Source organism: Pongo abelii, chromosome 4 (genome assembly GCF_028885655.2).
Source record: "Pongo abelii isolate AG06213 chromosome 4, NHGRI_mPonAbe1-v2.0_pri, whole genome shotgun sequence".
Classification (NCBI taxonomy): domain Eukaryota; kingdom Metazoa; phylum Chordata; class Mammalia; order Primates; family Hominidae; genus Pongo; species Pongo abelii.
Window position 1 is genome coordinate 61,950,804 of NC_071989.2, and position 18,342 is coordinate 61,969,145.

The window sequence follows — 18,342 nt, forward strand, 5'->3', positions numbered from 1 at the left end:
GAGGAAAGATTACTGATGCTGGGGAGGTCAAAGAAATGAGAGACTAGGGTATTCAATAGATTATCAGTGGATATTAGATTAATAGATTATTAAGTAGATGCTAAAATTTTCAAGAAAAACAACAGGAGTAGGAGGGAAAATTTTCAAAGATCTTTAGCCTCTTAATCAAATAAAAACAAGGGGGAATAAAAACAAAGCAAACTCTGTAAGATGTCCTTAACTGATGAGCAATTAACTTCCACAACAGTGTTTGTTCACTTTGATACCTAGAATTAGCCATAATGATTATCCAAATAACAAAACCATTTTGCTTTTATTTACACTGAACATTTATATACACAAAGACATGTGTATCCATGGATATGTCCCTTAATAATTATTCAGTGTCCCCAAGGATTACTAATCAAAAACTTTAGGGTCATTGAAGAAAAGAATTTTAAATTTATGCAGAGGGTAATAAAAATGTTCTTCACATTTTATTATAAATAAAGAAAATACCCTGAATTGCAGTCATAGATGTGTCTTTATCCACTTTATTATTTTTGTGTAATTAGTTGGCTGTATCCTATCTTGTTCCCAAAGGGTCTTCTGGTCACCTTTATTCCAAATATAGTAGCTCTCTCAGAATAGGTGGTAAAGGATATTGGGTGAAAGATAAATTCACAGAACAAGGCTAACCTGGACATGAATTGAGCAGAGTGCATGTTCATTCAGCTGATGATGTAACCTCATCTTACAATTACATATATTCTCTAGTTATTTCTTATTTATCTTATACCTAACTAAGCAACTTTAGGAGAGAATTCATATGTTCTATTATTTTTTACAAAATATATGTATTTACATGTTTGTTTCATCATATACTCTAACACATCTCAGTTAACCAGCTAGTTAATCAAATTCATTGAGTAGCCATGAAATGGCAGTGGCACTCAGCAGAAGCTAGCAGGTTGAGGTGACTAAAGAATGGAGGATTTTAGATAGATGCCTTTTTACTGAGAGGAAATAGGGTGATTGAAAGAGCCCTGGGATAAGGGATACACATCTTAGACTGGACCCCCCTTCCACCACTTCACTATAGGGATTGGGTGTTTTCAACTCAGTTTCCTTACTTATGAAACATTATCACATTTCTGTTATTACAATTTAAATAATTAGAGAAGAAAGTTTTAAAAAGACCATTAAATGTATATCATAGTATTCTTATTTTAGCATAAGGACATAATTGCTCCAAGATAACCAGTGTACTCCAGAGGGTAACTCAAAGATGATAAAAATTGCTTTAAATTTGGGCTTCTCTTATTTGTTTCTAAAAACACACCAGAATATGCTTTTAGTTTCCAAAAAGACCTAGTGTGAAAATGTACATATAAGTCAGACATGAAATTAAGACTAAAGCTTTCTGACATCAGTGATTTCAGCAGAGGAGGCTGGAAACCAGTTACTGAGCCTTCATGCTACTTAAGAATAAGGTTAGACTAAGAAATAGGATTTGCTCTAAAGCAAGTAACAGAGGCAACTTCACCAACAGGCAAAGTAGGCAATTTTCTTGGAAAGAAGGCAGGCTTGTTGCAAATTACCTCCCTTACCCAAGTAATGAATCACCTGGAATTCCTGAATTAAAGAGACATTCCTTTGGGCAAATAATTGTCTGAGTCTGGATTTTGAGATAGGATGGTTGAACAAAAAGTCATCTTCACTCACAATTTTTAATGCAGATTAGTTTATTGGTTCACATCAACCTTTAAAGGGAGATGTGGAAAAAGGGTAGGAGAAATAGCCATTACTGGGGCCAGGAGGCAGGTGGGAAGAGGAAGAATATGGAGCAAGGGAAATCAAATCTGGGGGCACTTTCCCTCCTGTATTTCACTTCATGAAGGCTCTGCAGTTAGCTGCCTGCGTTATCCAATCTGTGGACTAAAGGGAATGAAAGGAGGAAGGCAGTAGGAAAGGAAAACAGAACAAGGAAAGAAGGTGGAGTTGGGAAGGGCTGATTTCGGAGAAATGAGGCTGCAGCTAGGCTAGACAAAGCTCACTGCTCAAGTGTGTAACCCTGCAGGCTACATAACCTGCTTATTCCTCCAGCCTCATGGTGCCCTCTTCTTTCCTCACAGCCCTGGCCATGGCTCACTGCCTTTCTTTCCATTCTTAGGGTAGATCTATCTCTTTCCCATCCCGGTCTTCTTCACATACACAGTTTCCTCTGTATGGACGCTCTGCCCTTCTAGCACCCACTCTTGCAGTCTCAGCTTCTGAGAGGCCTTCCCTGGACCCCCGTTTTCAATCTGGCCTCTAGATTATATTTGCTGATTAGGGATTTTCCCATACAGTCCTTTCCACAGTTTGCAATTGTTCATGTATTTGAATGATCACGTGTTTAATCTCTCTCTCCCTCTAGCTTAAGAGAAGCTCCATGAAGGCAGAGACCATATCAGTGTGTTTCATATTCTACCCACCAAGGCCTACCAGAGTCACTCTGTAAAATCTGTTGAATTAGATAAACCAATCGTTTGAGAAGTTTAGTAACAGCATGTTTGCTTTTGTTCTTTGGACTATGAACAGTCACAGAATGGCTATGCTTATTACTGTCAAAATAGAAGCATTTGTGTACTGATAAGTTTGCAAACTCATCTGAAATGTATTATATCTGATTCACATGGTTAAACTGAAGAAATCTGAACAGGAAATTTGGATTGACGTATAACTCACAGTGGCTTGGTATTTCAGGTTGGAATTGTACAGTACGGAGAAAATGTGACCCATGAGTTCAACCTCAATAAGTATTCTTCCACCGAAGAGGTACTTGTTGCAGCAAAGAAAATAGTCCAGAGAGGTGGCCGCCAGACTATGACAGCTCTTGGAATAGACACAGCAAGGTATATGGATAAAAAAATAAACTAAAGTAAAAGACTGCAAAAATAATTGCTCATGATTTAGCCTTTGGCGTATCAATTAAAAGTTTAATATGACAATATTTAAAGCCATTTTGTTTAAAATGAGATTCAGAAGATTAGATAATGGTTACAAGATCAGATGTTTGTATAATACAATCTCACCATCCTTCTTATCCTTCTCTTATTACAAGGGCTTAATTGATAGAGAATCCATTTTAAAATATCACTGCATCTATAATTTCATGTTCTTGGGTACTAAGACAATATTAGTTAATATTTGTTTCATTTATTTTTTGTTTTCAGCTTCTAGGAGTCTAAATCTAAAAGAATGGGTTAAAAATAGGTCTACCTCTACTCAATATATATTTATATTCTCTATATATTATAGAATATATATATTCTATAATATATTTTTTTCATGTATTTTCCATGTATTTTCAGTACTTGATTTACTGTTATTGAAGCTATGAGATAAGAGGTGTTAAGGCACCAAATTAAATACTGTCTATTTGAAATCATTTTTAGTGCAAAGTTTGAAAGAAATGGAAAGGATCTTATCATTTGTAATCCTCTCTTTCTCCTTTTTTACTTTCTTTAGATTCCCTCCAATTTACAACCCTTCCTTTCTTCCATCTGCAGTTTTCTTTATGGTGAACACATAACTCAGTCTGTGGTTGAATTTCATTTTATAAGAATGAACAGAATTGTCCTCTCTTACAAATGTAGAACACTTTATTTCCTGTGTGTTCTCTTATCTCATTCATTAAACTAGCAAACTTCTGAACAAATTCAAAACAATACAAAAATCACAGGAAATGTAATAAGTAGTTTGATTAATGTTAAGAATCCTTCTGTTAAATATCTTCAACTTCTGAACTCTTGCCTCAGGTGGAAAGCTAATTACCCATGCTCTCACTTCATCTGCCTGCTAAGATGACTGTTTTGAGGAGGTTAAAAAAGTTAATAATGATCCTGCAAAGAATGGATTGGATATTCAAAATTTTATAATTTCATGTGCAGCTTTTGCTTCATGAATGTTAGAAAATCATCTGGCTCTAGTTATATGGGGCCCAAGAGAAAATAACCACAAACAGATGGAGGTAATTTGACATTTACCTACCTATTGGATCACCTATTGGATCACCAATTTGTATACACAAAGAGTGCACATGTTTAGGTGTACTGAATGCACCCCCATTCAATAATCAGTTAAATGTGACTGCCCATTCGAAGCAAGTCAAAGTGTTCTTTGAAACTTCTGAGCCTGTAGGGAGCTGTACGTTTTCCAAAGGCAACCATTTAAGAATGAATATTCATCTCTGAAAACTAACTGAGGAAATATTCTGGCTGCTTTTGCTTCTGCATTAATACTGCTCTAAATACCATGTACCTATATGTTTTTTGCTTCTGTGTTTCACAAAGGGTATATCTGTGGGACACAGAGTTTATTGAATTTTGATTACACATTAAAATTCTGTAGTGATAGTACCAAGTATTTTTCTCCTACATTAATTACCTTTTCATGTTTAAGCACATTTTAATTGTTTTTTATTCCTTTCAGGCATAAGTTGCAAACAATATTTTTAGTATTTTTAGAATTCTTTACCTTCATTTTCAGTAAATCCCAGTTCGAATTTTTGTGTGTGCGTGTTCCCTTCTTCCTATCCCAAATTTTTACTTTTGTTAATAAACTTACAGTATTTAATTATAAGGCCTGGGTTCTCCTGTCTCGAAGAAAGGGACACTCTTGATATATTTTAATTTTTTAAAGCATGCAGGAAAGTCAATGCTTAGTGCCAAGAAAGGACACTGGATACTGGTACTTTGAGGACAATGACAATTTTTTAAGGAATGTAGTTGAAACAGAAAAGATGTACTCAGGAGTTCCGTCAATGTCTAATCTTCCATTATTACATAAAGCCAGCCCTGATTTTAGAACAGTCACATTTTATTTATGAAAGGCCTTTTAATCATCTCCTTCAGCTGATGTTCATTCAATTCATTTGTAACCCTGATATTTAAGAGAATTAGGAAGTTTTAGTGATCTAAGGAATTTGAATTTCAAAAGTGATTGAATCTCATATGATATTCGCATAATCTTAAAGACTAACATGTAACATCTGTTTTCACCTTTGTTTGTATACTTTCAAAAGTCAGAAAATTGGCTGGGTGCAGTGGCTCATGCCTGTAATCCTAGCACTTTGGGAGGCTGAGGCGGCTGGATCACCTGAGGTCAGGAGTTTGAGAGCAGCCTGGCCAACATGGTGAAACCCCGTCTCTACTAAAAATACAAAAAAAAATTAGCCGGGCGTGGTGGTGGGCGCCTGTAATCCCAGCTACTCAGGAGGCTGAGGCAGGAGAAGCGCCTGAACCCAGGAGGTGAAAGTTGCAGTGAGCCGAGATTGCGCCACTGCACTCTAGCCTGGGCAACAAGAGCGAAACTCTGCCTTAAAAAAAAAAAAAAAAAAAAAAAAAGCCAGAAAATCTACTTGTATAGTATGTTAAAACTTATTCATGATATTTGTTAAAGATTGTAAGGAAGACATCACTCAAGAGGAACCTTTACAGTGAAGGTATTGCAGTAGGGAAGAGAGATGGGGCTCAGCTTTGACTACAGTGAGGACAAGTGGGCATTTATAGTCAAGGAGCAGAGCAGGGATTGGCAGTAACATCAAGGCTAGGGGGATTCTTGCTGAACTGGCTCAACAGGATTCTTGCTGAAGGCAGATAAATAGTAGGAAAAATAAACTGTTTTTATCTTTCTATACTCTAAACACTTGACATGTCACTTCTGATGCCAGATGTGTGGGATTTTTCCCACATCGACCAGTTATCTGACATCAGCTGCGTGTTCTAGAATTCAATTCAGTTCTGACACCAACTAGAGTTTGTGCAAACCTCCCACAGATTAAGGGCTCAGTCCTTCAAGAATTCCTTCCAATTTAGAGCCAGTAGGTTTCCAGGTACCCACAATTTGTCCAACGTGGCTACAAATTAGACCCCCTACTTGGGTTTGATTATATGCTAGAGTGGATCACAGAACTCAGTAAAGCATCTTACTTACTATTATTAGTTTATTATAAAAGGATACAACTCAGGAACAGCAAGAGATACGTAGTGCAAGCTATGAGGGAAAGGTGTCAGAGCTGCCCTTCCCTCTCATGGTGTACGTCCTTCCACCTGTTCAGCAACCTGGTAACTTTCTGAACCCTGTAGCTCAGAAAATTTTACAGAGGCTTGATCACAGGCATGATTAATTATTAACTGATTATCTAGCCCCTCACTCCTTCCTGGAGAATGAGAGCTGGGGCTGAACGTTTCAAGCTTCTGATCATGGCCTGGACCTTCTAGTGATCAGCTCCCATTTAAGAGCCCACCAAGAGTTACTTCATTAGAACAAAAGATATTCCTATCACCCAGGAAATTCAACAGATTAGAATATCAATGTCAGAAACCCAGATTAAAGACCATATATTAGAACAAAAGATGCACCTGTCACCAGTATTGCTCAGGAAGTTTTGAGAGTTTTAGGAGTTCTGCACCAGAAACCAGAGGCAGAGACCAAATATATATTTATTATTTGTTAAAGGAAAATTTTAGACAAATTAAATTTGACAGAGTTTATTTGAGCAAAGAATGATTCATGAATCAGGCAGCAGTCAGAACCATAAGAAGTTCGGAAAGATCCATTTTAGCAGTGTGAGCAATGGGCTTTTATGGGCTGAATGCAAAATCAAATTAAAGAAATGACTTGATTGGCTATAGATAGGCATTTGCCTTATTTGGGTATGATCTCGTGGAAAGTTAGAGGTTACTTGCCAGGTTCTGATTGGTAAAGTCTCTAGTTAGAAATTAGTTGGCAGTTTCTAATTGGTAATGTTTAAGTTTTGTTTTACTGTTTACATTGAATTGGGCTTTGGTTTGCTTACATAGGAACATATGGCACTGGAGCTATCTCAGCCTAATTGCCTATAAATTCAATTCTTTTAAAAGATAATATCACAGAACAGCGTAATAAGACTTAGAGGGTGGGGAATGAGGAATTTGACCAGATATCAAGGATGAGGGATTTCCACTAAATTGATTAAGCCAGATTCTTGCTTAAACTGGACTAAATGGGTAAAGAACACAGCCCAGGGTCAGAGTCCAGTCTAGAAGAAGACGTAAAGGAACCTGACTCAGTTTTGGTCAAGGAGAGGGTCTTTGTCAAGTATAGAGGGCAGAGAGACTCAAAGAAAGTAAAAAATTAGTACAACTATATCCTGTATATCCACCACTCAGAACTGACAGTTGTCAACAAACATCTTGTCATATTTGCTTTAAGTCCTTCGAAAGGAAAAGTAATCATATAGAATCCTTTTCCCCATTTCACCAGAATCCTCTCTTCCTGCTTAAAGATATCAGTTATGGTATATTTAGTGTGTATCTGTTGTGCAAACTCTTTGGAATGTTAGCTTAAGACAGGCGTTTCCTTGGCAAATCTATCCCAAATGGCAGCTGTTTGTCTGTACAACCAAATATCTAAATGGACCATTCAGTACAATGATCGCTGTACTTTGTACCAAAATCCTAGAAATATATGAAGTCCTTTCATTACTCTAGTCCTAAATAAAATATACTCATCTGTTCCAAGACTCCAGAGAGAAAAGGTTTGAGTAAAAGGAAATAAAGGGGGAGGGGAGAAGTGTGTGTATATATTTATATAGAACACATACAAAACAAAAATTTTCCATTTCCCTGTCTTCTGTTTCTTTCCATAAATGCTGTTTAATTAAATTGAAATTCGGTTTTTGTTTTGTTTTGTTTTTGAGACGGTGTCTCGCTCTGTCGCCCAGGCTGGAATGCAGAGGCGCGATCTCGGCTCACTGCAAGCTCCGCCTCCCGGGTTCACGCCATTCTCCTGCCTCAGCCTCCGGAGTAGCTGGGACTACAGGCGCCCGCCACCGGGCCCGGCTAATTTTTTGGATTTTTAGTAGAGATGGGGTTTCACCTTGTTAGCCAGGATAGTCTCGATCTCCTGACCTCTTGATCTGCCTGCCTCGGCCTCCCTGAAATTCGGGGTTTTTTTGCAGTTAGGTTATAGCATTTTCCCCTCCTCTCCATTGCCATCTTCTCCCACCCTGCTCTCAGCAGGCTGTGTCCTAACACATAGTTCAGGCCAAATGTTTTGTAACTCCTTCAACCACTTTTTGCCCCCTAAAACCCAACTGACTACTCCACGGACTCAGACCATCACCATCTGCAGTCTATTACTCCCATGTGAAAGACCAGATGTCCCTATCCCCAGGACACTCTCAAGCACTCACAGCCCCACTAATACTCTGTTCTCTCTCATCTCTCCTCCCCATATTAGAGGATTTTCGAGCCATTCTACAAATGTCAGAGTAGCTGTGGGGGAAGCAAAGTCTCAAGCAAAAGTTTCTGCTAGACACAGAAGAAAAGAGGCCTGTTAAATGAGAGAAGGGGTGTTTACAGAGAAAGGAGCAGCTGGGGGAGTGTTTACAGATCTGGCCTTCTCTGACCCTGATGTATGCCTCAGTCACACCCTCCCTTTGAAATTTCTAAAGAATAAAATACTGCTGCCTTTTTATATATAGGATGTGTGGTGATTAGCAAAATGGAGACCTCTCCATCATCTGAAATAAATCTAAAACTATTACAAACAAGGCTCATCATGCCTCCCAACTTGAATGATGGGCATTGATGCTAATTTTGGAGGGAAGCACCAGGCTACCTAGAGTAGTCAGTGTTTTTGTTTAGTTTTTTACTTTGTCTATTGTAAAGTGATGTCTTATCAACCTGTCTTTTGTTTATGATTACTTCAGAAAGGAGGCATTCACGGAAGCCCGGGGTGCCCGAAGAGGAGTTAAAAAAGTCATGGTTATTGTGACGGATGGAGAGTCTCATGACAACCATCGACTGAAGAAGGTCATCCAAGACTGTGAAGAAGAAAACATTCAACGATTTTCCATAGCTGTAAGTGTGTTGCTAGAGATGTTTTCAAACTTTTGGGTATAGAGAAGAGCTGTGTGCATATTGGGTAATTTTATGAAAGTCACACAAACCAGGTTGGAAAAGAGAAAGGTCTCCATTTGAAGGTAAGCCCTGTGAGGACAGACTTGGATCTTGCTCGTTCTGGGTCCTTAGTACCCAGCACAATGCCAGGCCAAACAGACACTCAACAAACAATCATTGAAACAAACGAAGGAAGGAAGAAAATAAGGAAAGATGAAAAGAGGAAGAAGGAAGCAAAAACATTAAGAAGGAAGGAAGGGTGAGAAAAAGAGAACTGAAAAAAAGAAGAGAAAAAGAAGAGGAGGAAAAGAAGGGAAGAGGGTGGGAAGGTGGGAAAAATGCCTGTGCCTTTAAATAAGAGAGAGGATTTGTTCAATATAACAAGAGCAGTGGCCATTGGGCTTCCCTCCCCATCTGAGCAATTTTCGACTATCTTTTTCATTAATTATCTTCCCCCATCACTTAGCTAAAGTGGGGGAAAGTGCCAGTTGTCTCTGTTTAAATATTAACAACTTCTGACGTTTGACACTTGCTTTTCAGCGAAGTAGACAGGAATTGAATTTTTGTTTTCTGATGCAATTTATAAGCTCCTGGTATAGATCTTTCTACCTAAAACATAGACATTCTAGTGGGTAACAAGTTCTGAAATAAAAAGTTACCCAAATGGTATGCTAATTACTTCAGAGCTAGCTCTAGTTTTCTTTAACAGTGTGCTTCTTCAAAGCAGCTTGAAGTTCTTGCCAGACATTAGTGCATTACTCCTGTAACCTCATTATTCCTGTAACTTCATGGAACAGCAGGTGAGGGAGCTGAGAAAGAGGCAAGGGCACTCAGTGACTTGGGGTTCCCAGAGGACAGGGGCAGAGTGGCTTAAAGTCCTCTGATGAGACATGTGGTATTTCCTCTGGGATAGTCACTGATACTCCCCAGGGAAAAGGATGAGGGCCTTACTGAAGCAAAAGAAAAGAATTGAGAATAAATCCACCACTGCCTTCTCTCTAGTAAGGAACATTCAAAAGCCACTGCACTGCCTTCAAGACTCACTTTCTCACATTAACATTGAGTGTACATTATAGTATTTCAGTTGTTGCTCTAAACTACTATCCATTTTTTTTTTTAATGGAGTCTTGCTCTGTCGCCCAGGCTGGAGTGAAGTGGCTCACTGCAATCTCCACCTCCCAGGATCAAGCAATTCTCCTGCCTCAGCCTCCCAAGTAGCTGGGACTACAGGCGCACACCACCACACTTGGCTAATTTTTATATTTTTAGTAGAGATGGGGTTTCACCATATTGGTCAGGCCAGTCTTGAACTACTGACCTCAGGGGATCCACCTGCCTTGACCTCCCAAAGTGCTGGGATTACAGGTGTGAGCCACCGCGCCCAGCCCACTATCCATTTAATGATGCGAATAAACAAGTCTTTCGTAGATCATAAACAGCAACATTTGAAACAGTAATTTTAGTTCTTTTCTAACTTTCTATAAGTGAAAAATCTGTATCCTTCGTAATCAAAATATCAGTTTTTTAATCTACTGTTCTAAATCTAACTTTAAAAAACTACATGTAGATGTGCAGTGGGGGTGAGCTACTCAGGTGGGTAGGGGGAGCCTCAGACCTGGAGAAAAGGGGTGGGGGCAGCCCTCAAGCCCATTGCCCTTGTGCCCACTATTCTCTCAGGCCACAGTGCAGAACTGTGGTCAGAAGGGTGCTTGAAGTCTGTTTTGTAACAGGACTTTGAAGGGAGCACCATGGAGCTCTTCGTTTTTAATGATACCAGACAAGACTATTATTGGAAAAAGAAATGTGAAGCCAAAAAATTCCTGTACCTTCATGGTCACTGGAGGCCAAGACTCTCCTTCTTCTTAGAGGATTTGGATATTCTTAAAAAAAAAAAAAAAAAAAAATCAAGCAATAGCAAAGGGCTCAGTGTCTTTCCTTTATTTTTTGGATTCCAGGAGCATAGCCTTGAACTAATCCTGATCCTTGCTTTGTTCAGGCCAAATTGTAATCATTTGTTGAAACAAACTTTATTTGTTTCTCTGTTTAGAACTATATCTGTGTATTTATTTTAATAATATTACAAGCATCCATGGACCTACCACCCAAATCGAGAGCTAGCTCTCTTTTTGATAACTACATCTGAGCACATTTACCACCTGCCTTCCTCCACCTGAGTAACCATCAGTCCACTTTCTACATTCCTCAACCCTTGCTCTACTTTTCAAAATAATATTTAGGCACCCATACATATCCAAAAAAATAAATTTTAAGAATATTTCATTGTTCTTAACATTTTAAAAAGAGTGTAATGCTGTATATAATATTTTGGAACTTTTAAAACTTAATACTATATTAAGATTCATCCATAATGTTGCATATCCATATAGTTCATTCTGTTTTTAAAAATTGAAGTGATATTTACAATACAGTGAAATGCAAGGTTTCAGTGTGAAAAGTGTGCATGAAGTGAACAATTTGGTGAGTTTTGATAATTGTGTGCACCCACGTAAGACTTAATCAAGATATAGAGCAATTTCATCACTCCCAGGAAGTTTCCTGTGCTTTCTTTTTTTAAATGTATTTTTAATTTTTATGGATACACGATAGCTGTACATATTTACCTGGTACATGTGATATTTTGATACAGGCATACAGTGGGTAATGATCAAATCTGGGCAATTGGAATATCCATCACCTCAGACACTTATCATTTCTTTGTGTTGGGAATATTCCAAGTCTTCTCCTCTAGCTATTTTGAAATATACAATATGTTTACTGTAGTTGTCCTATAGTGCTACTGAACACTAGCTCTTATTCCTTCCATCTAATTATAGTTTTAAATCCATTAACTAACCCCTCTTCATCCCTGCTCTTCCCCACTACTCTTTCCAGCCCTTGATAACCACCATTCTATTCACTACGTCTATGAGATCCACATTTTCAGCTCCCACATTTGAGTGAGAACGTAGTGATATTCGTCCTTCAGTGCTTGGCTTATTTCATTTAATATAATGTTCTTCAGTTCCATCCATGTTGCTGCAAATGACAAAGTTTTGTTCTTTTTAATGGATAAATAATATTCTGTTGTGAAGATATACCATGTTTTTTAAAATCCATTCATCCATTGATCCATACTTAAGGTTAATTCTTTATCTTGTCTATTGTAAACAGTGCTGCAATAAACAGGGGAGTGCAGATATTTCTTCAATATACTGATTTCCTTTCTTTGGGATATATACCCAGCAATGTTTTTTTTTCTTTTTTTTTTTTCATTTTAAATACATACCCCCTGTAGTAACCACTGATGTGACATACCACCCTAGCTCACTTAGATTGCCAATTCTTGAATTTCAAGTAAGTAAAACTGTATAGTATGTACTGTGTGTTAAGCTTTTCACTCAACATAATTATTGCTTGTGATATTTTGTGTACTGGGGGTTCATTTTTTGTTATTGTTATCTATTTTATAGACCACAATTTGTACTCTACTGTTTATAGACATTTTGCTTGTGTCCAGTTTGAGTTATTGTTATAAATGTATCATGAACACTAAAAAAAAAATAAAAAATAAAAACCAAAGTGATAATCTTCAGGTAACACTTGTAACTACAAGTGTTAGGGTAAAAACTAATTTTTTTATTTATTACAAAAGTGATTTTTTATTATAAAGTTTTAAAAAAATATATTGAAGCAAATATAAGGAAACACCTAGTGTCCTAATATACAGAAATAAAAAATAATAAATTATGATACACATTTTTTCACATTTTTTATGCCCATGTACTTATGTGATTTAAAAAATAGAATTAGGTCATATCTACATATTGAGGATTTTTAAATTTTTTGCATGTTAAATTTTACATATTGTTTTAAAAATGTTTTCATTATCTTGAACATTTTTATATTAAAAACTAAGTTTTAACTTAAGAAATTTTTACATTAAAAACTAATTTTTTTAGGCAGAAAAAGTACAAACCTTAACAAAGCTAATTAGTTGGACTTCATCAAAATGTAAAACTTCTACTCTTCAGATGACACTGTTGAGAATATGAAAAGATAATCTACAGATGGGAAGAAAACATCTGCAAAACACATAAAGGACTTGCATCCAGACTATATACAGAACTCTTACAGCACATTTAAGGGAAAATAAACATCTCGTTTTCTTTTAATGGGAAAAAGATTTGAACAGACACTAACTACACCGAAGAAGAAATACTATAGCAAATAAGTGTATGAAAGAGTCTCAACATCATTAGTCGTTAGAGAAATGCAAATTAAATAAGACACCACTATACACCAACACAATTGCTAAAACTAACAAGTGAACAAAAAAAAACTGACAATAACAAGTATTGACAAGCATGCAAAGCAGCTGGGTCTCTTAGACATTTCTGATGGGAATAGCAAAATGGCAAAATGGGACAATTACTGTGGAAAGCAGTTTGGCAGTTTCTTATAAAGTTAATCATTCACTTGTCATATGACCCAGCACTTTCACTCCTAGTTCTTTACTCAAGAGAAAAGAAAATATATGTCTATTACAAAGACCTACGTGTGAATATTTACAGCAGCATTATTCATAATATCTTGAAGCTGCAAACAACTCAAATGTTCTCATTAAATAAATTGTGGTGCATCCGTACAATGGAATGCTACTCTGCAATAGAAAGGACCCAACTACTGCTAGCTACATGCAGCAACAAGGATGACTCCGAAAAGCATTGTACAAAGTCACAGAAGCCAGACACAAATGGCTACATACTATATGATTCCTTAAATCTGACATTCTGGAAAAATCAAAGCTATAAGGGCAGAAAATTGATCGGTGGTTGCCAAGGGTGGACAAGGGGAGGAAGGGATTGACTATAGGGGCAGGAGGGAACTTTTCGGGGTGATGGAAATATTCTACACCTTGATGTGGCAGTAACACAACTATATTGGTTTGTCACATTCATAGAATTGTACATCTAAAAAGGGTAAATTTTACTGTATATAATTTACTGCAATAAACCTTACCTTAAAAAAAAACTAAATGTTTGAGAAAACCTGCTTGGACATCTACATAATTGTAGTTAACTATCATATATAACTCCTGCTTCTCTCTCCTCTTTATAAAAAAGAATGCCCCTGTCTCCAGCATTTGGTTTCAAACAAGAATATCTCAATTGTTTATTTTCTAGATTGCCAATTTAGATTACCACTTAGTCCAGTATGTGTTTAAAATATATATGTGCTGGACTGTGCCTTGGTAATAGTTTCAGGAAGAATTGCTCATTCAAGAGCAGGCAACTCACTTGCTGATTGCCTTTGCCAGCAGATAATGACATCACTAGCTGGAATAATATCAAAGACATTCAGAAACTATGAATATAACATTACTTTTGAACTGTCAGATTTTAGAAATACAGCTGTTAGTAACAGGGACACAGAGTACAAGAGGAGAAATTTTCACACACATACAAAATTGCCCTTTATATTTTTCTACACCAATTGCGGTTTTTATATAACAGTTAATATTAGGGAGTCTACAAATTTTGAAAATCACTCTTCCATAAATATGAAACTATATAAAAATTCCATTATGCTAAGGTACTCTACACTGTTGTTTACTGACAAAGTGCTTGAGATCCTTTATTTAACACATAGAATTTAAAATATATTCTTGCTGTTTCTGTTGTGTCTTAGATTCTTGGCAGCTATAACCGAGGAAATTTAAGCACTGAGAAATTTGTGGAGGAAATAAAATCAATTGCAAGTGAACCCACTGAAAAGCATTTCTTCAACGTCTCTGATGAATTGGCTCTAGTCACCATTGTTAAAACTCTGGGAGAAAGAATATTTGCCCTGGAAGGTATGTCTATTTATCTTATTGCTGCGTGTTCTCTCTGCAATTCAAAATCAGTATAATGGGATTTTTGTATTTATTCCTAATACATCAGTAATACTTTTTTTTTTTTTTTACTGTGTACAATATCTAGCATGGAACAATGCTCTTTTATATAAATCTGTCATTGAGACGGCTGTTTCTCACAACACTGTGTCTGCTAGAGGCTCTCTTTGTAAGGGCATGGTAGGGCAGTGCTGATGGGACAGCCGATGAAGACAATGGTCAATGTAGATGTGCCAGGACAAAAACGTTTCCATGTGCTTTATTCCTTTTCTGTAATATAGATTTGGAAAATGAGGGTACTACCTCTGGTTTGGGTTTTTTTTTTAATTTGTTTCTTCATTTCATATTGAGCTACTACAAGAGTGCTCTTATGCAATAACTTCTTTGTTCATTTATTTTCTCTGTATTTTGCTCCTTGCCCATTTTAAAGGTCTTCATGGAAATTTGCCTTAAAATCCATGGCAATGAAACATTGGTTCACTGTATTTGTCTAAATCATGTTACTTCTTTGCATATTTTTCCTTGAGTTTTCAATGGTGACTGGCTGTTGAGGATAACGAGTTATGGCATTCCCTATTCTGCCTTAGGTAGAGGATGTCAAGTAGCTAATTACTTTGGAACTAGATCTTTCCTAAAAAAAAAAAAAAAAAAAAAAAAAAAAAGTCTTCAGAATTGTTATGCCAGGCAAAATGGCAAAGCTTCTTTCTTCACATTCTTTTATGATCTCTAGTCTCAGGGAACATGCACCTTTTCTCCAACTAGGGAGAGAAACCACCAGAGAATTCTTTTCCCCTTAGGCTACATCCAAATCCAGTTGACCCTGTCCTTGTGAGGACACACTAAAAGACTGTTGTTTCTACAGCTTAAAAATAGAAATTTAAAAGCACCTTCTTAGTTTCCCTGATATGATTGATAATAGGAAACAGAAAGACAAAATGGGAATGAGACATAACTGAAAAAAAGTAGACCATTTTGATTGAGCATCAAGGGGCTGGGAAAATGCAGAAAAATTAGACTATGAAAATGTATAGAAAGGAAAGAAAATTATTTAGAGTTATGGCTTTCAAACTTTGAGTGTGACTCATGATAATAACTACATTTTGCTTTTAGACCCAGTGCACATAAATATATACATATAAAAATAAGGCAAGGTTTCACAAGATAATTCTTATTATATGCGATGCACTGTGATGGCTTCTCATCAATTCCCTTCTACCCTAATCTCTTTCAACGAAAAAAAAAATGCTGGCTATACTCAGTCTGTTGATTTCATGACTGGGTCACAATCCGTACTTAGAACATTTGATTTAGAGGTGATAGGAATCTACAGCCCAGCCAGACTGAATTTCTGTGCCTCCCTTTTCCCCTGGCCTCTTTCCCCTGTGCCTTTAGAAATAGAACACTCTAATTGTTTATGAGTCTGGAGTCCGAGCTGCTTCTGAAGAACTCAGCTGTCTTGTGCTCTGTGTACAAGTCATTTTTAAGTGGCTTTGGTCTCTCAACAGCTCTCCCAGTGTCATTCACCAATAAACCAGATTATGAGCTTGGCTGGCCTTAAGGAAAATACATAAGGTCTTCCAACTAATTGTGTACTTTTAATTTTTAATAACATGGGCTAAGATATGATGGAAACAATCTGTAAAAATAATTTAAAAGAAAAGTTACATAGTTACATTTGATAGTTCAACAGAATAGAGTGTCATTTCTAAATCTCTTCTTAAGTAAGCAAGTAACCTAAGACTGGCAAAAATGAAGCCCACTTCAGCTGGGGGAGGGGGAGATCAATTGCCTGAAATGACATTTCACATTGTTTCTAACCTAACTACACCATGGATTAAAGGTGACATGTTGAAGAGCCCAAACACTCCAAGAAGTCTCTATATTTAAATATGACATCATTTTACGAGGAACTTTACAGATTACAAATGTCTTCTATATCATCTTTGTTGCTACACTACACCAAAAGCGGTGTTTTGACTAGACTATTTCTTATTTTTTTCATGAGATATTTAAAAAGGCTTTATTTCTTTGTTGCTCGGGAAATCTCCATTTCCTGTCAACATGTATCTTAAGATGACAAATAGCTGTGATTATGAAATTTCTGCTTGCCGAGGACAGTGCCATCTATTGAGGCAAGTATGCCAAGGACTCGCTTAGTACATCAGAAAATGGTCTACTGTCTCCATTTCCCGTTAAGCACTGGGAGAAAATGCCAACATTTCTAACCAGAGGCTGCACAGTGGTTAGAGTGGCTGGCCCAAACACCCATGAACAGTCCAGGGAGGAGTTTGAAGCAAGAAGCCCAGGAGAATATAGTGGTCTATTACCATAATGCCACTGCAGCAGGAAGAACATCACATAGCGTCCTTCTGTCTGTTCTCAGCTGAAGGCAGAATAGCAGCAGGGCAGGTGCTGGAAATAATGCAGGTTTCCGTTGCTGCATTCTTATTGATCTTGCAGATAAGTGAGAAAATACCTGAAAGCATTGTGGACTGAAAATACATCTTTAAATTAAAGTTAAAGTGCATCTCAGTCATTTAAATTACAGGGCAATTCACACAAGAGATTAAAATGATATATTTGAATTCTTGATTGCCCCATTTAATCTAGTCCTACAAAGGTAATTACTGATGTATTTGTTCACAATTTTATCCATGTAAATAACTAACAAATAGTTACATTCACAAATTTGATTATTCTCTTGCCTCAACAAAAGAGCAGACTGACTTTCTTAAGTGCTATTTTTAACTTATCTGCAAGGCCAAATAAATCAGTAACCCCTAGTGCAAGCAAATAAATCAACATTCCATCAATTCCCTCAGGAAATTGTGGCTTTGGGTTTGTGAATATTTTGAGAATAATTTGGGAGTAGCAGACTGCCATGGAATGCTCTGAATTATCTCTGCATCTCAGTAAAGAGCTTCAAAATGGGTACAGGATCTTTTAAAAATATATGATTGAATGGCATGTGGGCAGCCCTATCACAAAGACCCCTCCTGATCTGTGAGTGATATTTACCACTGGTAATTAGAGCAAATAAATACATACTAAAATGCCTAAACCCTTTATCACACAATGAAATTCTGACAGGATCTATGGCCTGAATATGGGTGGGACTGATGGAGTTGAGAAACCTCTTTAAATATGTGAATGAAATTTTTTTCAGTCCCATAACATATTAAGGGAGTTTAGCCTAAGGGCTCAGCAGGGTTCCCAAGGCATGAATTTGGACAGGAATTTCCTACTGTAGTACATCCCACTTGAACCATGTGGACCCAAAGCACCGTAGGATCCACAACATGCTGCAGTATAAGAATGGAGATTTCTCAACCCCTCTGGCAAGGACAGGGCTGCTAATGAGCAAGAATTTGAGACATGAGCCCTTTGACTATCTTTCTCTGTCTTCTACCCAGGCCTACCTAGAAATTTTGGGTTGAGAAATGTATGGCTGAAAATGCCCTAAGATGTTTGAAGTTCTGGTTGGTAAGACCACAAGCTCTACCAGGTATCTGTATTCTGCAAGTCAGTAGTGCATGAAAA

The 18,342-nt window shown here is 37.1% G+C and overlaps 1 protein-coding gene across 1 annotated transcript in view; it reads left to right on the forward strand.

The window, feature by feature from the left end:
• ITGA1 (integrin subunit alpha 1) overlaps positions 1 to 18,342 on the forward strand; it is a 170,617-nt gene that overhangs the window by 93,929 nt on the left and 58,346 nt on the right. Inside the window, exons 7-9 of the mRNA XM_002815549.6 lie at positions 2,728 to 2,876; positions 8,720 to 8,870; positions 14,598 to 14,763. Of these exons, the coding sequence (XP_002815595.2) occupies positions 2,728 to 2,876; positions 8,720 to 8,870; positions 14,598 to 14,763 (466 nt within the window). The remainder of the gene's footprint in view (positions 1 to 2,727; positions 2,877 to 8,719; positions 8,871 to 14,597; positions 14,764 to 18,342) is intronic.